The sequence below is a fragment of the Vicia villosa genome, unplaced genomic scaffold, assembly GCF_029867415.1.
Source record: "Vicia villosa cultivar HV-30 ecotype Madison, WI unplaced genomic scaffold, Vvil1.0 ctg.002084F_1_1, whole genome shotgun sequence".
In the NCBI taxonomy this organism is placed as follows: domain Eukaryota; kingdom Viridiplantae; phylum Streptophyta; class Magnoliopsida; order Fabales; family Fabaceae; genus Vicia; species Vicia villosa.
This window is the reverse complement of record NW_026705833.1, coordinates 319,842-339,918: the sequence shown is the minus strand read 5'-3', so window position 1 is coordinate 339,918 and position 20,077 is coordinate 319,842. Positions and strand designations below refer to the sequence as shown.

General features: G+C 32.6%; 3 protein-coding genes across 15 annotated transcripts; all 3 read left to right on the top strand.

Moving 5' to 3' along the window:
• The first annotated feature begins 958 nt into the window (after positions 1-958).
• LOC131637784 (uncharacterized) lies at positions 959-4,184 on the top strand. 9 transcript variants are annotated; one of them, XR_009294481.1, is made up of 7 exons: positions 959-1,292; positions 1,421-1,450; positions 1,787-1,935; positions 2,049-2,154; positions 2,606-2,712; positions 2,807-2,896; positions 3,203-4,175. XR_009294481.1 is itself a non-coding variant. In XM_058908354.1 (6 exons), exons 3-6 carry the CDS (start codon positions 1,889-1,891, stop codon positions 3,263-3,265), a joined length of 306 nt encoding a protein of 101 aa, XP_058764337.1. In that variant the 5' UTR covers positions 959-1,292; positions 1,421-1,450; positions 1,787-1,888; the 3' UTR covers positions 3,266-4,183. The 9 variants fall into 9 exon arrangements, 5 of the variants coding, with proteins under 5 accessions (XP_058764337.1, XP_058764338.1, XP_058764335.1 ...); XR_009294479.1 differs by having other exon boundaries at positions 2,579-2,712; positions 3,203-4,174; XM_058908354.1 differs by lacking the exon at positions 2,606-2,712 and having other exon boundaries at positions 3,203-4,183.
• Positions 4,185-5,698: 1,514 nt separating this feature from the next.
• On the top strand, positions 5,699-12,459 carry LOC131637785 (mediator of RNA polymerase II transcription subunit 22a-like). Of its 5 annotated transcripts, none has more exons than XM_058908358.1 (6): positions 5,699-6,012; positions 6,101-6,163; positions 7,450-8,230; positions 9,114-9,282; positions 11,731-11,796; positions 11,980-12,459. In XM_058908358.1, the coding sequence occupies exons 4-6, from the start codon at positions 9,136-9,138 to the stop codon at positions 12,220-12,222; spliced, it is 456 nt and encodes a 151-aa protein (XP_058764341.1). In that variant the 5' UTR covers positions 5,699-6,012; positions 6,101-6,163; positions 7,450-8,230; positions 9,114-9,135; the 3' UTR covers positions 12,223-12,459. The 5 variants fall into 5 exon arrangements, with proteins under 5 accessions (XP_058764341.1, XP_058764340.1, XP_058764343.1 ...); XM_058908357.1 differs by having other exon boundaries at positions 6,831-8,230; XM_058908356.1 differs by lacking the exon at positions 7,450-8,230 and having other exon boundaries at positions 5,700-6,012.
• A 3,188-nt stretch (positions 12,460-15,647) lies between these two features.
• Positions 15,648-18,681, top strand: LOC131637783 (serine/threonine-protein kinase RHS3-like). The gene is made up of 4 exons (XM_058908350.1): positions 15,648-16,033; positions 16,283-16,357; positions 16,540-17,468; positions 17,654-18,681. Exons 2-4 carry the CDS (start codon positions 16,340-16,342, stop codon positions 18,528-18,530), a joined length of 1,824 nt encoding a protein of 607 aa, XP_058764333.1. The 5' UTR covers positions 15,648-16,033; positions 16,283-16,339; the 3' UTR covers positions 18,531-18,681.
• The last annotated feature ends 1,396 nt before the right edge of the window (positions 18,682-20,077 follow it).

The window sequence follows — 20,077 nt, the reverse complement described above, 5'->3', positions numbered from 1 at the left end:
CCCTTCTAATCACCGAAACCTACACTACACCATTTTTGACTTTAGGCAACGGAATAATAGACCGCGGCTTAAAAACCGTAGCCAGAAAGGCAATAGACCGCGGTTTTTTACATGTTGACAAGTTTTTAGATTTTTGAAAAAAACCGTAGCCTATTCACTTTCAGCTACAGTTTAGAAAACGTGGGCGTAAGTTAAACGTCGCCTATTCTACATAGACTGTAGTTTTTTAGTTGTTGATATTTCTAACCACATGCTATAACCGTGGCCTATTCTTTTTCAACTACTAAACGTCGTCTATGCCTAACGACTTGTCAACTAAAACTATATTTTACACTTTTTTTTATTATTTTATTAATTAGCATATATTTGTTGTCCTTCTCCTTTTTATTTTATTAATTTAATAACTAATAAATGTTTGAATTTGTTTTTATTGATTTAAAAAAGAAATATATTATTAAATAAATTTTTAATTTATAATATTTTATAAAATTATTAGAAAAATAAAATAAAATATTTTTCTACAAATAAATATAAATATTAGAATAAAAAATTAGAAAAAATATATTATGTAATATATACAAACTATATTTTGTGTTATAGATAAAAGAACATAAATAAATAAACTTATATTTTTTTAGTGTCCCAAATATTTTTATTTAACATTTATTATATTTAATATTTATATGCTATTTAATTATAACGTAAAATAGTAAACTATACTTTTTAAATAAAAACTGGAAAGCAAATTACATATCTATCATATAAGAAAATTAGGTGTTGTTAAAAATCCTTAATTACCCTTCTTATTTCTTAATCACCCACGTGGCAGGTTTACCATTTAGCATTTCATCTAATTGTTTTAAAACTAATAATTTCAATTATTTCCAAATAATAATAAATTGTAATTATTTAAAAACTTAATTAATATAAAATTGGTCTGCTCCTCTTTCAACGCATTCCTCATTCAACCTAAGATTTAAAACAGTTTGTCTTCCATCCAAAAAAAAAAACTGTCTCTCACCCATGACCACCATGATCTTAACTGCTTATCAGTTCCCAGATTCATCCCATCCATGTTCTAACATACATATTAAAAGATATTACAACTTCCAATACTTAGACGCTATAAATACACCCAAGAAATCTTTCGTCTCAAGTATTGTTGGTTCCGGCTACGCGATGGAGTTGGCTTTGACGGCGAGAAGGTTCTCTGATTTGTAGGCAAAACAGTTGGGCCTGTTTTCGAGTTTTTCATTTTGCAACATATGAAGGTGTTAAGGAACTTGCTTGGGGTTTGTTTCTTTTTCTTACTCTCGGTTTTTAATTCACGTGTGTTAGATAATTCAATATTTCCTTTGCATGTTTCAATTTTCAAGTGGTTTGATGAATTTTCTGTACAAATTATTTGAATCAATTCCAGGCACATGATGAAGGGAATCTTACATGGCTGGTAACTGCTCATTCTTAACTTTACTTTATATCAATGGATGAAAACATATTTCTGGTTGTAACTTCTGTGTTGATATGTTGATGATTTGATTTGATCATTTTCCCTTTCTGAATCACATCTTGTCGATTAATTATAGCTAAGATCAGTAAGGTGATTCAATAGATATGTAATGTTTATGTGTGTATTTGTATATGTATTCCAAGTGTTTGACAATATGTTCGACCCATGAGAATTTCTAGGAGTTGGGTGTGTTTGATAACCGATGGCTTCATTGAGTTTGGATAGCCATATCGTTTTAATAATAGTTGTTGACTTTTTTGGTTGAAATGATGAAAGAGTTGTTGGAACGATGGGAAAAGACACAAAGGCGAGAGGGAAGGGTAAGGGAAAGCAGGCTGCAAGTGGAAGTGATGAGAATGCTTCTAAGGGAAAAGGAGAATGTGGGAAAGCTGCAGATGGGCTTGGTACTTGTACCTATGTCAAAGGTAGAAAAGTTTCCCTATTTTCAAGCACCATTGTGACCATATATGATCAGTTTCTTTCTTTGTAATTGACTTGAAATGATATTTATTTTTGGATTTTTCCTTAACACATCAAGGCATGTCTTATGTGAGAAACAAGGTAAGATTAATGAAGCCTACAAGAAGTTGCAGGATGGTTGGCTTAGCAACGGAGATAAGGTTCCTCCGAAAGAATTTGCAAAGGTATATACACAACCCTTACGGTAGGAAAAAATGTATGTCAGTCTGTTGGATGGAATGATAAATAAGAATCAAATTTAATCTTGTGATAGAAATATTTTTGTCTATTCAATTGTTTATGATTGATAATAATTTACCGACCTCACGGGTAGCCCAAGAATATTCTTGAATCAATACAATTATTAGGATCTAGATGTTACAATTGTAGATTATAGCACATGAGTTAATTTTAGAGTTGTTCCCAGAAACACCTTATGGATTAGTAGTTTGCACATCATCCATTTCAGTATTTTAGTAATTGAAACCGATTGAGCTCTTCGCCCGTGTGTCTTGGTGTCAGAAAAATTTGGTAGGTCTACAAACATGGAAAGGTGTGTTTGAGTTTATCGTACATGTTGCATTATAATGGTTTTGAATATGTAAGTAGTACTGTGGTGAAAACCTGCTGCTCTAGGCTAATGAAGTCACAAACTATGGGTGATGCCACTAGCTTTGAATTCATGAGAAGTAGAAGCGAGTTTGAGATCAACCATGAACATCCTATTATCAAGAACTCTAAATGTATGAATCTATTTTTCTCATATGTCCTAAGTCTAATGTTATAATTAACTGCAAACTAAAATAATAGTGATGTAATTAAATCGATAAATTTCAGGCTGCTTGTAAATCTTTTCCTGATGATCAAGAGGCCCCCAAAGCTATTAATCTTTTGTATGATTCAACTTTGGTTTGGAGTGGATTAAGGGTAATCTCTTTGTTAATATCAGATTTAAGTTCCATTGTAAAATGGATCATATTAAGCACTGACTCAGACAGATATGACATTCACACCGAAATGTAATTATTCTTATAAACTACATTGTCAGCGTACATTGAATCATGGTTATGTTAAGATAAGTTGCACCTCACATGTGATGCTAAATATTCTATCAGAGAAAAAAGTGGTGCAAAATTGGAAAATATGCTATTAGTTTTTAGCAGTTTTTCAAATCAATAGGCGCCTAATAAATATTGTATATAATGACACTCAATATGGTTTGTTGGTGTGCAGCCTGATAATCCAGCACAACTTGGAGGGAAGATATACGAGATGATGGATAAATGGTCATCTTGAACTTAGTTTGAGTCAAGTAAATGGTCATGTTGAACTTAGTTTGGTCTATAAACAGTAGAAGCTGAAGTGGTCGAGCCAACTGAAGCTGGCATTCAAGATTTCACTTCTTTCTCTTTCTTCAAAGTTATATATTTGAACAACAATATTGTTTGTGTTTTATAGATATGTTTAGTAACTTTCAATGTAATGCCAATCTCGTGTAATTCACAAGGTATTGGCTTGCTTGACATTAGTTAAGCTTATTCATTGTCGCTATTATTTTAAATCTATGCAGTTCTTTTATTTTAATGAAAGGTATAATTTATAATTTGATGACTGAGTTTGGTAGCATTATGTGGGAAGATAATTATTGCCATGAAATGGAGCAATTCTCTTGATCCATCCATGCCACAAGACTGTCAAGACAGAAAAAACTCTTGAATTGTTATTTCAGCAGGGGCCTTTTTATAGCCAGCAATGATATAATAATATTTAACCAAATATAGTCATACATATTTTTTTTTTACAATTGTAATGTATATTCAAATATTATTTATTATGTCAGTCAATTGTTTTGCTATAAAATCTGTATTTCAATTGCATGTTTGGTTAATTTTCCTATTAAAGTATTTTTTTTTAGTCATATCTTGAAAATCTTGGTTGTAAGAGACAATTTGTTAATTAGACACTAGCCAATATAGTTGACAACGCATGTGAATTGAATCTTTAGTATATGTTTGGATTATCATTACGCTTGACAAAATCACGTCAAAAGCTCTCATTAATTATTATTTTCAAGTATTTGGCTAGAACTACTAATTTGCAAAGTATGGCTAGAACAGTTGCAAAGTTCTACTAATAAGTACACATCCAATTAAACTTTAGGATATTGTAGTGTCCTGTATTAAATAATAGAAATACAGTCCACAAATAATTTACTTATAAATAAATTGATTTTGTTCAAATTGCTATTGTAATTAAATTAATTTATTTAAAAAAGTGTGCCCGTACGAACGCATGGATAACACACCAGTACCGTGTGAGCGCAACTAATAACTATATAAAAATTTGTGCAAACGCACGAGTTATTATATTTTTTATACAACTAAAAAAAATAAAAATAAAACTAATGTATTAATCGAAACACGAAAAACTATATAAAAATTTGTGCAAACGCACGAGTTATTATATTTTTTATACAACTAAAAAAAATAAAAATAAAACTAATGTATTAATCGAAACACGAAAAACTATATAAAAATTTGTGCAAACGCACGAGTTATTATATTTTTTATACAACTAAAGAAAATAAAAATAAAACTAATGTATTAATCGAAACACAAAAAAAATGTGTTGTTTTTTAATTATTTATGTATCTAATATTTTTATTTGAAATTATTTTTAAGTTAAGATACAAATTTTTTTTAAGATAATATATGAAAAGTTAAAATACATATTATTGATATAAAAACAAGCTTTTTTTTCTTTTAAAAAAATGTCTTTGTTTTTAAAATTCTAAAATTTTTTTATATACGGAAGAAAATATTGAAACTAATTTATTATTTCTTTTAAAAATAATAAACTATTTTCGGTAGACAATCTTGTCTTTCTTTCATTTTATTTTTTTATTATTTTATTACATTTTGAAAACAAAAGTGTGTAATAATTAATTTTTTTGGTAAAACAATTTTTATTTTTATTTACATTTTTATTACATTTTAAAATTCTTATATTGTTGATTAATTTTTTTTATATAACGAAGAAAGTATTGAAGCCAAATTGTTATCTCTCTTAAAAATAATAAACTATTTTGGTTAGACAATTTTTTGTTTTTTCCATTTTATTTTTCTTATTATTTAATTACATTTTGAAAACAAAAGTGTGTGTACCACACCAGTATCCGTGCGAACGCACGTGTAACACACCAGTACCATGTGAATGCACAGGTAGTCAGGCCAAATTTCACGTGAACGGTAATCAAGCCAAAATCCGTGTGAACGCACGGGTAACACACCTGTACCGTGTAAACGCACGGGTAACCAAACCAAAATCCGTGTAAACGCATGAATTATTACATTTTTTTGTACAAATAAAGAAAATAAAAATAAATATACTTAAAATAATGTATGAATCTAAACACGAGAAAAATGTTTTATTTTTTAATTATTTATATATTTAATATTTTTATTTTAAAATTCTTTTTAATTTAAAATACAATAATTTTTAAGTCAATATATGCAAAATTATTGATGTAAAATAATTTTATTTTTCTTATTTATATTTTGAGAATAAAAGCGGGAGAATCACATCGGTACCCGTGCGAACGCATGGGTATCCCGCTAGTTTCCTATTTAAAAAGAAGTGTTGTTAGAATTTTGTCTATTCGATTTATGAATAAATGATAAATGAATAATTATTTAATAAATTTAGAAAAAAAGTAAAAAATATAAATGTAAATGGTTTCTTTGTCTCTCTCGCTTTCTCATTGAACCCTAGCCGTATTCGTCTTCCTCTTCCTCTTCCTCTTCCTCGAGCGCCTCCATCATTCCAGCCATTTTCTACTAAGTACCCACTTCATCTACTCCGCCCCTTTCGTGTACGACAACAATCTCATCACCATCCCTTTCATTTTCTGGATTCGATCCCCTTCCTGTTCTTGCCTCCATCATTGAGTGGGTGCCTCACAATCACAATAAACTCATATCTTCTCTCTGTCTTCAGCGGAACAAAAATCGATATCACTCAAGCTTGATTCACCATTGTTCAAGGTATTCTCCTTTCATTTTTCTTTTTAACTAACCCTTAAAATATCTTAATTTCGTTTTTATGACTCAACCTGTATCAATGAACTTGCAGTTCAACTTAGAGAGGAAGTAATTGCTCTGTCTTGCATTTTCTTGAGGTTTCTTGAATTTTCATGTAAGTAGTACTTATTTTATTTCCTAGATAAGAAATTGAAATCTTGTAGATGTGGTTATGTGTTTTGATTCTGAGGTTTGTGATTTTAAATTTCATTTGTCAATTATTTGGTTCACAAAATTTTCTTCAATTGAATTCAGATCCTCTTAACCCTTGTTAAGGTTTATTTTGTGCAAGGAGAATTTATTTTCTCTTAACTTTAAATAAGGTAGAAATGGTTGTTAAAATTAAGTGTTAATTCTTCATATTTTGAACACCTTAAACACCTAAGAATTGTTTAATTTTAAAATTTTCTTATTTCCTTTTAAGTAGTAAGTGTCTATTGTTGGATCTTAGTACTGCTCCTTGAAACCGTCTACTAATGACGGGCAGCAGAGCCATGTAAGAAAATTAAAAAGCATCTTTATATAGGTGAGGAATAGGTTCATTTCAAATGGCCATGTCTTGAATTTCCTTGCTCCCTGCACATAACTCAGTGGCTAAAATTGTATCATCTCAAATAGTAATTTTTGGTTGCAACCAAACTGTAGAGAGATTTGATCATATTTAATTAATGATTTTGGTTGAATTATCTCACATGGTAAATTTTGTAGAGAGATTTGATCATATTTAATTAATGATTTTGGTTGAATTATCTCACATGGTAAATTTTGAACTTTAATTCCAGCATTGAGGTGGTACATGGAGAAATTACTCATTCTATTATGTTGTCAATGTGACATTTGAATCAACTGTGAATGGTGCATCTACCAGTAACCATACAAACACTAGTGGCTTATCAATGATTTCCAAATATTACAACACACATAACTAATAATTAAATGGAAGCAAAAGATAATTTATAATTGTGTTATATATTTATTGAAATAAATTTGATAGTTTCCAATTTCAATATAATTGTTTTTGTAATTACATGTTATAAATAAAGACTTCAAATTACTGAAGGCATCTGTACTTAATTAGTTTAAAAAACCGGAGATGAACAAGACTCTCACTATCAGAACCAAGAACTTCATGACAAACAAGCTCCTCAAGAATTTTTTTTGGGTTATATTGTAGTAGTCTTGTAGCTTTCTAGTTGTCTTTTGTAAAACTTTTATATGTAGAAATTGAGTACTAACAGTGACTAATTGGTTTATCATTTTATAGGGTAAAAAGAATTAATGTTTTATTTACATACTAGAGATTCTATTACATTTATATTATTTTATGAGGTTGTTATAGGTTTGGGTAATTATTAATATTATCCCAATAACAATCAGTTTTCCTCATGTCTTTTATTCCAGTCCCAACGTATCGATAAGACAAATGACAGAACATTCAATGATATGTTCTTTGATAGAGGAGTTTACCAGAAGCAGTTTCCAAATTCCAATTGAACAGTCTTTGAGTCCATATTAGCTTTAAGGTTTAAACTCTAAAACTCCATAGAATCTCTAGTATGTAAATTGAATGTTGGCCCATCAGAGATTTTTGTTATTCAGCACATCAAAAAAGTAACATGGGCCAAGGGGGTGTATGCGCAGTAAATCGTTGTAGGCCCAAGGAGTTTCAGTCCAGTTTCCATTCACATTTTTTTATCAGATTTTCGTTCTTCCATTTTAATAATTGACTTAAAAATAAAATAAAAAATAAAACAAAAAGAGTTGAAACGGTGGCGTTTAGGTCTTGAGTTATGACCATTGAGCTTCAGTTCAACCTCGCTTCCTCACTCTCGTTCTATCCCTTCCCTCTCCCTATGCGATTTCCGGCGAACCTCTACGCCGTAGACCACCGCCTCTACCCTTCTAATCACCGAAACCTAGACACGAACCTACTTCAATTCTAAGCCTAAACGCGAATACGAACTCAAATTTCCGGTCAGGCACGGGATCAGAAGGTAAAAATTGGAAACCCTAGGTATCGGTACTCCCGGATTCAAGCGTGATTATACGAAATTGAAGCAAGCAAGATCCTATATCAATCATAGAAGCAAGGATACGAGTTTGAAGCGTATAAAAAGAACCTGTTCAGGCGGCCTGAGCTCCCGGTGCGGTGGCGGAGATTCCCGACCACCGCGAAATCCAGGTAAGGACTCTGTTCTTCTCTTTTTCGTTCACTTTCTACTCTTCTTCTATTTTGGTTTTTTCTGTGAATCTTGTGTTGTCGTTGAAAGCGGTCTTGAAGTGAAATTGAGAGGGTGTGAGGGGTCGGAGTTAGTTATTGACAGGCTCGGATTCGGTTAGGTTTGACTCAGTTTGTTGACTCAGCCCAACTCAGTGAGTGAAGTTAATTAAATTCAGTTATGAGGTTGTTATAGGTTTGGGTGATTCTGGTAGTTATGTGTTAGAAGGTAGTTACAGGTTTTTTGGTTAGGATTCTGTTTGGAAATTGTGAGGGTTAGGAGCTAAATGAAAGTCAAGTAAATCAGTTGTTTTCTTTTTGTTTTGACAGTTAGAAACAATTAGGAAAATGTTGGTTGTAGAATTCTGTTTTTGTGGTTGAGTATTAGTAACTGATTCTGTTATGTTAGTTATTTTTGTTTGATAACTGTTAGTTACATTGGGAAATGAAAGTTAGTTAGGTTTGTAACTGAAAGTATTTTCCTGAATTTCTTGTTAACTGCAAAACTGAATTATTAGTTAAGAACATGTATGATAAGCTGCCCTGGTTTGATGGTTGGACACTGATGTTGTTTGGTTTGCTTTTAACTATCTTCTATAGAAAAAATTAATTAAAAATTGAAACTGTACCCATACCATATGTAAATACGATGTTGGACACCTAAAATAGTGTCCACATAACATTTCTCTAATAGTATGATATGATTTCCTTGTTGTATTTAGTTCTGCTGTTTTTCTGTAAAAAAAAATTCGAGTACCGAAATTTTCAAATATATATAATATAATAACCTAACTGTGCTGAAATCTGAAAGCTGAGTCGGTATGTGTCTATATTTCTTGTTCTTCAGAGTTTGTCACAGAGAGAAGAGAATGAACAAAGGTGGACCAGGCGGCAGTGGGCCCACTACGGCAGCGGCTGCAGCTGCGGCTCAGAAGCAGAAGACATTGTTGCAGAGAGTGGAAGGTGATATTGCCAACATTGTTGACAATTTCAGCCAACTTGTCAATGTTGCCAGGGTATGTATATATCTTCACCCTGCTTTCAATTGTCTCCTACTAATAACTGTCTTTCAGTACTTTTTCTATTTTCATTTTTTGTAATTGCCATTTTTTACCGCATCTTCAAGTGGAAGAAAGTATGAACAGTGAGTTGCCACATGCATGTGGTTAGCTTATTGGTATATAATTCTTCCAAAATTTAATTAGTATGGAAAATGTTTTTGTTTGTGCACTTGAGTCCCATTTTGATACTGCATAGTTTTTGTTTATTTGATAAGTGATGATCCATGTACTGTGTGATTGCATCTTGCAATGGTATTGATGATATCCAAATATTCTGGAATTCCATTGATGTGTTGGCTTGGCTATTGGAATTGGGATTTTTTCTTAGGAAAAAGCTAACATGTGCCCTAAGGGCATAATAAGCTATTTGTAGAAATATTTTCTTGGAACACGTGCATTCAATGTGTTGAAACTTTAAATATGACTTTATTAAATTTAATTACATTTAACTTTTTCTAATTATAGTATCTTTAACATGTAGCATGATCCTTTTTCTTATATCTGAAACCCAATGATGGTCTTTGGAACAGGGCATATTTTGAGTCCCATTTAGAAGTAATGTTTTGCTATCTGCATGTATTTCTTGTAATTATACTAAATGTATGCAACTATGTATTAACAATACATTGTCCTTGAATATATATGGGATTAGTCTGAGCTTTCAATTGTATGTGTTGTGGACATGCTGAATAAAATCAGGGGAACGATTCAAGAATGAAAAAAGTGAGTGAGAGAGGACCAGTGTTGTTAAATATCGGTTATATCGCCGATATACCGGTTTTTCATATCGGAATTTGCCTATCCGATACGATATCCGATATTCCGTTTCAATTTCGCGACGCTCCGCATTTCGGCCGTTTTCTAGTATACCGGTATACCGGTTTTGAAGTTCATATCAGAATTTATATTTTTCTGATCATTTTTTAAATAAGTTATATTAAAAACTAATTGAAATATTGAATGTGAAGAGGTGGAAGGAAAAAGTAGGCTACGAAGAGGTGGAGAGGTGGCCAGTAATAATTAGTAAGTAGGCTGTGAAGTGTGAAGAGGTGCAGACTAATCAAGTGAAAATGTGAAGAGGTAAAGTAATAGTCCCTCCGTCTCAAAATTGCAAAGAGGACACCTATTGTGAGACGGAGGGAGTAATAAAGTGGAGAGTTGTATGGATATTAACATAATCTTGATAGTCTCGAAAATAGAAGTGAATGTGAAGAAGTATATTAATTGGTGTGATTATATATAGGACAAATAGGAGTCATAGTCCATCACCATAAATTTCTCTTCATTATTTTCTTTCTTCACATTCATTCTTCCTGGTCATTCATCTCGTCCAGGTAATTCTTATTTCTTTTCTGTATTCTTCTCAATTTTGTTTTTTGGTTTCATTTCTTCTAGTTTTCTCAAACTAGTTTCTTTTCATTCCATTCCATTGGGTTCTCTGTTTTCAAGTCCTTAAACCCTCTGTTTTTATACATTTGTTATAGTATGGAAAGTGGCGGTGAAGCATCAAAACTTTTTTAATAATTGTTTATGTTAGTAGCTTTTATGTGTGTTTCATATTTTTTTTTATATATAAATATTTATTTTAACCGCCTTTATTGTTTCCGCTATTTCCCCGTTACGATATCCGATATTTCTCATATCGGGTTTTTGGTGATCCGGTATTTTCCGCGATCCGATATTAACAACACTGGAGAGGACAATAAGGATGAGAGACTGATTTGTCTTGTAGAATCGATTATGCGGAAAAAAGCACATAAAATTCATTTGTTAACTGTTTTCTTATTCATTGAGAGCCTGATACAATAAGATACAGCCTGAGATAGCAAAAGACATCATGATGTAGTCACCTATGCAATAATCGATCTTAAAATAATTTGGGAGATGCCATCTGCGTTGAGGGTATGTTATGATTTAACATTTTCAGGCATTTGTTTACCACTGACCTTACACATGTATAATTGAAGGTTGGAATGGAGTTTAAGGATAAAGATAAACATGGTCTATTGAGAATGCCAATGTCAGGATTTATTATATGAGTTGTCTTTATGTTGGAAAAGTAAAATAATGTTGGTTTCATCAATATTGTCAAGTTTGTGATCAGTAAATGTCCCTGAGTGTATCAAGTTAAAAGAGTCAGACTTGTTTGTCATCACGTCTCTTATATTGTTTTCAGGAATTAAACAGATATTAACATGTTTGCCTCTAATTTATTGCTAATAGCATCTTGTTCTTAATTTTTGTTACTCCGAGGAAATGGTGTCTGTAGTCTTTTCAAATTGACAAGTTCTTTCTTTTTGTCAAACACGAGTAATTATTTGGATTTCTTGACATGCTAAAGTAGATGTGCATAAAGTTGAGCTGTTACTTGTTAACTTCTTAAACAAGTTTGTACTCTTGTAGGTAAATGATCCACCTGTTAGGAATTCACAAGAGGCTTTTATGATGGAAATGCGAGCTGCTAGGATGGTAAGACCACATCTCTATTAATTCTTAAGCTTCTCTGCAAGTATCACTCTTCTCTTTCCAATTATTGGTCGAGAGAGAAGGTGTATTCGAATCACTCTTCTCTTCTCTGTCGAACCAAACAGACCTCAAAAGTTATTGAAACATTTTCTCTTTGCTGAGTTTTTTTATCGGTGAATGACACAGGTCCAAGCTGCTGACTCTCTACTTAAATTGGTGTCAGAGCTGAAGCAGACTGCAATATTTTCAGGATTTGCTTCTCTTAATGACCATGTAGAACAAAGAAAGGTTGAGTTTAACCAACTGGCAGAAAAAACAGACCACACACTGTCTAGGATTGGAGAGGAAGCTGCAGCTAGCCTTAAAGAACTCGAATCCCATTATTCTTCTTCTGCGCAAAAGACTATTCAAGATATACAACAACCATAATTGAGACTCTATCAATGCTGCATGCACATGTCATTAAATCTAAGATATCATTAGCATAGAAAGTAGATTGTATTTTTTGCTCTTTCTTTTGGAAAGTGAGTCTTGACACAATGGTTAGAGCTGTCTGTGTGACGAGGAGGTTGTAGGATCAAGTTGTGGAATCAGATTTTTGCAAATATAAGACAAGGCTGCCTTACAACATATTTTCAATGGGATTTGCAATAGAGTTAAAATTTATATATTTTCCTTGTTTGTAGTTGATTATTAGGAAATGTTATTTCGTCATATCGAAAACGGAAAGCAACGTAGCCTCACACATTCTAAATACACGAATATTGATCGTAGTTATGCACTCACATTTGTGAATTTGTGAATATGTTTGCTTTAAGATTAAAATAAACTAATAAAATATACATTTGTCAATATGTTTGTGAATTTGATACGACTATAGTGACACACTCTTCTTACATAGCTGAGTTTGGATTGACGGTGGACATTATTTCTTCTTACATAGCTGAGTTTGGATTTCTTCTTACATAGCTGAGTTTGGATTGACGGTGGACATTATTGATTTTAGCAAAATTTAAACCATTTTGTAGATGCGTTTGTGTTAAATTATTCTACTATAATTGTGGAACATGAACCACAACCTTATCTCATCATGTTAGTCTTAATCAAGACCAACAAATTGGCACTACCTTCCATCACATTGAATTGATTTTCAGGTAGTGTGGTCCATAATAGGTATACCAATATGTCTCATCTTTAGTTTTTGATTCACCAAACTAAACTCTTTATGATTTAGGACTTGTGATTGAGACTGACTACTGTTTCATACCTTAATAACTACATTAACAAGCAATACTGCTGGATTAAGAGTTTTTATTACATAAATTATTTATGGAAAATCATAAATTATTATTTGATAATATGTGATTGAAATATGTTAAGATTAATATCTTGCTAATTATATCTATCAAATGATGATAATCCTGACATAACTAAATAATGTATTTAATAATTTTAGACTTGAATATATAATTTATATATATAGTATAAATTTTTAATTTGAAGCTGAGATTTGTAATATAAATATCTAATAAAAAGTTGTGCAATGATGTAACAATAATCAAATATTCGGGGAACATAGTTGTATCAACATTCTTAGAAAAATTTCAATACATCTCATGAAAATTTTCATAAAATTGAAATTTATAATTCATCCCATGGACAAAAAAACAATAATTTTTTGTTTTGTTTTATTAGAGAACATATAATTTCAATTTATGCAACATAAGAAACATAAATAAAATTCATAAATATAAATGACATTAAAAAATTACAAACAATTTTGATAGATCAAACATGAACATATGAAAGGTCACTCTAATACCATTTGTTAGAAATAATCTAATACTAATTAAGATACAGATAAAAAGTATAAATCATACATTAGTGCAGAAGTTAAATAAATAAATGAGTATTCATATAAAATTTGTTAAAAATAATCGAATAATTAATTACATAAAACATATTCAATACATAGTTAAAAATTATAATCATACATTAATGCAGAAGTATAAATAAATAAATGAGTATTATTCTAAGGTAGAATCTATGTCAAATTGGTCTATAAAATATTATAGGAATACATGAATCACATGGAAAAAAAAAAAAACTGAATATTATAGGAATACATGAATTACATGAAAAAAAAGACGGATGACGGGGGTTTTTGAATCTTCTTCAACCTAAACTTTTTAAACCTTATATAGTCACGATTTTTATTATTGGAGATCATACAATAACAACAACCAAGCCTTATTAGTAAGTGAGATCAATTATATAAATCCCCTTTCATCATAATATTATATCTAAGATCATATTTTTATCCAAATTATTAATCTCTAGATCTTTTTTGATAACTTCTTTTATAGTTTTTATAGGTCTTTCTTTACCTCTAGTTGTTTGACTCTTCTCTATCTTACTACAAAATCTACAACACTTCTCTACATGTCTAAACCACCTAAGTCTATTTTCCACCATTTTTTCTACTACAGATGATACCCAAATACTCTTTATTATTCTTATTTATAATATTATCATGTCAAGTCTTACCACACATCCAACACAACATCCCCATCTCTATTACACTTACTTTATTTTTTGTTGATTCTTAGCTGCCTAACATTCTATCTCGTTCAACATAGCAGGTTTTACCACAATCGATAAAAAACTCCCTTCGACTTGAACGATACCTTTGTGTCATAGAAAATCTCTGAAACCCTCCTCCATTTTAGTCATCTCGTTTGAACTCGATGGTTTACATCCACTTTTAATTTTTGATCGTTTTTGTACTACAGACCTAAGATATTTAAACCGCATGACTTGTGGGATGATGTGTTCTCTAAATTTTATTTCTAGATTGGAAACACTTCTCCTTTTGCTGAATTTAAATTTCATATACTTCGTCTCCAAGTCTCTAACCTCTCATTCAAATTCTCCTCCGACTCTTCAAGTAGGACTATATCATCTGCAAAATGCATGCATTTCAGGGCTATCTCTTGATGTGTTTCGTGGGTACATCTAAAATTAAAGTAAAAGGTACGGGTTTAGGGTTGAACCTTGATGCAAATCTAATGTAATGGAAAAATCATTCATCTTTCCACATTGTATTAGCACACTAGTCGATAACCTTTCATACATATCTTATGTACCTCGAATATATGCAATCCCAACCCCTTTCTTCTCTAGGATTTTCCATAAAACATCCTTAGACTCTCTATCATACGTCTTCTCCAAGTCAATAAAATTAAGTACAAGTCTCGTTGGTCCATCCAATACTACTCCATCACACGTCATAATAGATAAATTACTTCCATGGTCGGCCTCCCAAACTTAAAATCAAATGGATTCTCTGCAACTTCAGTCTTTTTTTTAGTCTCCGTTCAATCACTTTTTCCATAACTTCATTGTATGACTCATAAGTTTAACCCCCTATAATCTGTACAATTTCGTATTTCCTCTTTATTCTTATAGATTGAAACTAAAGTGGTTCTTCTCCATTCATCTGACATTTGCTTTGACCTTATAATTTCGTTAACAAATTTAGTGAGACACTCAATATCTCTATCTCTAAAAACTTTTTACAATTCAATAGACTTCAATAGATATGTTATCTAGTGCATAACTATTGTTTAAACGTTTTTTTACTTGATATCAAAACTTATTTATATTGTGGTTGGTAATAAGTTCTCATTAATCAATTAATGAAGAGAAAAAAATTTAAAAAAAAAAAAACTCTTTCATGGTAGCTAAGCTAAGGTGGTGAGAATATAATATGATATTGTCAATTTTAGTACACACAACAAGAGAATATGACGCCTATCCATTCTTTTTTCAAACCTCTAACCATTTCCTCTATTTTCTCTCTCAAAATCCATCATGCACTTAATAAAAACACATTAATTTTCACACTAGTTTTTTATTTACCATTTTCTATATATAAACATTACTTTTCCTAATTCTAGTTATGTTACTATCTTCTACCTCTTTTTCCACAATTTCCTCTCCCACAAGATATGAATGAATCTCAAATGTTTTTTTGGTTGTGTTCCAATTAACAACAGCTCATTTTCAATATCCACATGTCATTTCATTCCTTAACCAAACATCTTTTCTTCCTCTTTTTCTTCTTCAAAACAAATCAATTAGTTATTACATTCATTTGACCATGAACCTCAAACATTATTCTTATTAGCTCTTACATAGCGTAAGAATTTCAAGGATTGATGCCATTTCTAACTTTAAGGTTTGTTTATTATCATTATCACATACATGTTACCATGTTTTATTTTTGTCTCTATATGTTTATTATAGTTTGTTAAGATATCAACATAATTAGTATTTCTTTCTCTATAGTGATGTCAAAATTTAGATTTTTAATAATTATTCCATAACATGGATACCATGAATTTGTTTGAATCATATTAAAATCATCATTCTCATGTTTTGCCACAACCATAGATGTTTCATCTCTCCATAACCATTTTTCATCCAGAAATTCTCTTAAAGGGTGTCATTGTGGTGCAAACTCATAGTGTCAAAGCCTCTCAAGATGCCTGATTTTCCTAAGGTAAGAGTCTTATCATCTTTTAATCCATGGTTTCCTACTTAAAATATATGATTATGGTTTTAAATTGTGGTTGCGCTTGGGTTTGCAGTATTGCTCCAAACTTTTATAGTACAGAAAAATGTGACCGGTCGATATTGCATAACAAAATTTAATCAAAAATTCGGTTTTATGCATAAATGCAGATGGATCACAATATATCCGAAGAACGTTTTGACAAACGTATGAATACTCGTAGTTGTCCGAATTCAGGAAACACTTCACCAACTCGTAACAAAAAGTTGAATCAAGAGAAAAAAGATGCATACACAAATGAATATTCTGCAAACGAAGCTACTAGGCCTATGGACCAAGGTTCTAAAACTGATGCGAAATTTGCAAACAAAACAAAACCGCAGAAAGAAAAAAAAGATGCATACACAAATGAATATTCTGCAAATGAAGCTACTAGACCTATGGACCAAGGTTCTAAGACTGATGTGAAATTCGCAAACAAAACGAAACCGCAGAAACTAAGTCCTCCGAACCAAAACATTTCTGATGCTTTTTCAAGACAAAGTCCAAAGGGGTCGAGGATGCCTTCGAACTCTGAGCCTGCAACTTCATTAGTAACAGGAGTTTCAAAGGGTATGTCTAATCATACAAAGAATAATAGTCAAGGTGGCATGCCCGGAAGTGGAACTAGCTCACGAAGCGACAGTTTGGAGAGCACGAGTTCAAACATTAGGCCACATACTGGTGGTGATGTGAGATGGGATGCAGTTAACATGGTTTTGAAAAGTGGTCCTTTGAATCTTAGCCATTTTCGGCTTCTTAAGCGTATCGGTTACGGTGACATTGGAAGTGTTTATCTTGTGGAACTTAAAGGGACTGATGCTCATTTTGCTATGAAAGTAATGGACAAGGCTGCTCTTATAAGTAGAAACAAGCTTCTTAGATCACAAACTGAAAGGGAGATTCTTGGACTTCTTGATCACCCTTTTTTGCCTACTTTGTATTCTTACTTTGAAACTGATAAGTTTTATTGTCTCGTTATGGAGTACTGTAGTGGTGGCGATCTTCATTCGCTTCGACAGAAACAGCCTAATAAGTGTTTCTCCGAAGAAGCTGCAAGGTTAGTTGAATCTGTTTGATGCGTTTTTATAGTTTATGTAGCACTGACACTTCAGATTAATGGCGTGTCCGGTGTCTAATACTGATACGTGACTAACACGAAACCAATATGGTTGGTTATATTGAATTCGTTTTGCGAATTCAGTTTGTTGATCAAGAATCTTATGTTGAAATCTCTTGTGATAGGTTCTATGCTTCAGAAGTTTTGTTAGCTCTCGAGTATCTGCACATGCTCGGCATTGTATACCGAGACTTAAAGCCGGAGAATCTATTAGTCAGAGACGAAGGTCACATCATGCTCTCTGATTTCGACTTATCGCTCCGCTGCTCCGTCAGTCCGACGCTAGTCAAGTCATCCTCCACTCACGCAGCAAACGGAAGCGGAAGCGATTCCGGAGGCATATTCAACGACGACCAAGCAGTGCAAGGCGCTGCTCAGACATCATCGAGCTTCTTCCCGCGAATCTTGCCCAAGAAAAATCGTAAGGCAAAATCCGACTTCGGCCTATTAGCCAACGGGAACCGCCTTCCCGAGCTAATGGCCGAACCAACCAACGTTAGATCAATGTCATTCGTAGGAACACACGAGTATCTCGCGCCGGAAATCATCAAAGGCGAAGGACACGGCAGTGCAGTAGACTGGTGGACATTCGGAATCTTCTTGTACGAGTTACTGCACGGCGCAACGCCTTTCAAAGGCTCGGGATACAAAGCGACGCTTTTCAACGTTGTTGGCCAGCCGTTACGGTTTCCGGATAATCCTCAAACAAGTCAAGTGGCTAAGGATCTTATCAGAGGATTGCTGATCAAGGAACCTCAGAAGAGAATTGCATATAAAAGAGGAGCAACAGAGATAAAACAGCATCCATTTTTTGAAGGAGTGAATTGGGCACTAGTTAGAAGTGCAATGCCACCACATATACCAGATGTTATAGACTTTTCAAAGTATGCTAGAAAGGAAACAGGACCACCACCAGTTGATAAGAAGTTGCCAGATGTTACTGGTGATAAAAAAAGTAAAAATTCAACTGATAATTCTTATGTAGATTTTGAGTATTTTTAGCAGAAGAAAAATTAAACATGTTTAGATAAAAATATAAACATATATTAATACTTGTTTTAAGAAAATTCACTGTACAAAGTGTTACCTCCTCTTTTGCAGAACTAATCATTGTAAACAGATACATGTATATTCATTCAAAATTTTATTTTTTTCATACTTCTAAGTATCTTTTGTGTTTCTTTAATATTATTGTTCTAAGGAGTCTCAGAGGGGCACTGTCTTTTTTTGAATTTGTTATATTTTTCTTTTGACATGCAAAATGAAAATTACTTGAGGAAATTGGACTATTAGACCAAGATGAAAAAGTTAGTGAAGATTCTGCTGTAAAAAATCATAATCACAATCTGATATAATCAAATTCAAGATGCAAAATGCTCATGCTACTGAAATAACTTGAGATTGCAGAACCCTCACTAAACAGGACTCTTCAAAACTCATCTCTCAAACACAGCCTAAGAATATTAATACCAAACCTATCTCTTTATATTATTTTGGCATTTTATTTTTATATTTGTGGTATGGACGAACTGCACCCTGAAAGGAATAGTTCAAAAAGACACAAACCAAGTCAATTACATCAATATTGTGTGAATGTCCAACAAAGGGCTACAAGTTGTCCAAAACGAGACAGACCCTTGCAGCATCCAAGTTGGTCCAAACCACCCAAAAAGCGTAGCAAAAGGGCGAAGAAAAGGATGAAGGTGCATACCTATATGCTAGCAGAATTGTGAGCTTTGAGTTTGGAGAAAATGCATCGCTTGCTCTAAGAAGAAAGTGTGTGATAACTTGTTTTGAAAATAGTACAAAATTCTCTTTAATATAATCAGAAGTTAGGTGTCTCGTTAAGCCAACTTAGTTGATAGTTGTGCAAGAATATCATATGTAGGGTGCGGGTTCAAATCCGCAACATCTCACTTATTCACTTTTAAAATGGTGAATTTCACCCACTAGGCTACTTGACCAAAAAAATCATAAGCTAGGTCAGGTAGGCAATAATGACCTCTCACTAGGCACGTCAACGGTTGCTACGTGTAAGGTCCTAAGTCGGTTTGTCTTTCTCAAAACAACCCCATCAGTATAAGCATTTAATGCTACATGTTCCATTTGTCAGTGACACTTAAGGAACTCACCCCAAGCTTACTTGAGAGACTCACCCCCAAACTTTGTTTGAGGGACTCACCGCAATCTCATTTGGATGAATAAACTCAACTATCTAGCCGAAGAGTTTTCCTAAGGCCCATGATAGAAGTTGGAGCTACAAGCGCTCGGATTAATCACTTTGCCCTTTACAAGACCTCGTGCTTAAGGGGTTATGGACTCGAATAATTTTGCTAGAACCTATTAGAAATAGCTCAAAAGTATCCAAGCCAAGTCATAATCAATATTGCTCAAACGCTCAACAAAGGGCCACAAATTGCTCTAAACCAGACAGACCCTTAGGGCGCCCAAAATTGGTCCAGGGCGCCCAAAATGCGTAGCAGGTTGGCGTAATGGGTTGGGCTAGCCCCCCAAACCGAACCATGTTTTCCTTTTGATTCAACTCATGG

Excerpts from the sequence above, each read along its gene's own strand:
- LOC131637784 (XM_058908352.1), top strand. The coding sequence starts at position 1,800 with ATGGGAAAAGACACAAAGGCGAGAGGGAAGGGTAAGGGAAAGCAGGCT. Across the intron at positions 1,936-2,048 it reads TACTTGTACCTATGTCAAAG|GCATGTCTTATGTGAGAAAC; the intron begins GTAGAAAAGTTT and ends TAACACATCAAG. Across the intron at positions 2,155-2,578 it reads CTCCGAAAGAATTTGCAAAG|TACTGTGGTGAAAACCTGCT; the intron begins GTATATACACAA and ends ATATGTAAGTAG.
- LOC131637785 (XM_058908360.1), top strand. The coding sequence starts at position 9,136 with ATGAACAAAGGTGGACCAGGCGGCAGTGGGCCCACTACGGCAGCGGCT. Across the intron at positions 9,283-11,730 it reads AACTTGTCAATGTTGCCAGG|GTAAATGATCCACCTGTTAG; the intron begins GTATGTATATAT and ends GTACTCTTGTAG. Across the intron at positions 11,797-11,979 it reads AAATGCGAGCTGCTAGGATG|GTCCAAGCTGCTGACTCTCT; the intron begins GTAAGACCACAT and ends TGAATGACACAG.
- LOC131637783 (XM_058908350.1), top strand. Across the intron at positions 17,469-17,653 it reads TTCTCCGAAGAAGCTGCAAG|GTTCTATGCTTCAGAAGTTT; the intron begins GTTAGTTGAATC and ends CTCTTGTGATAG.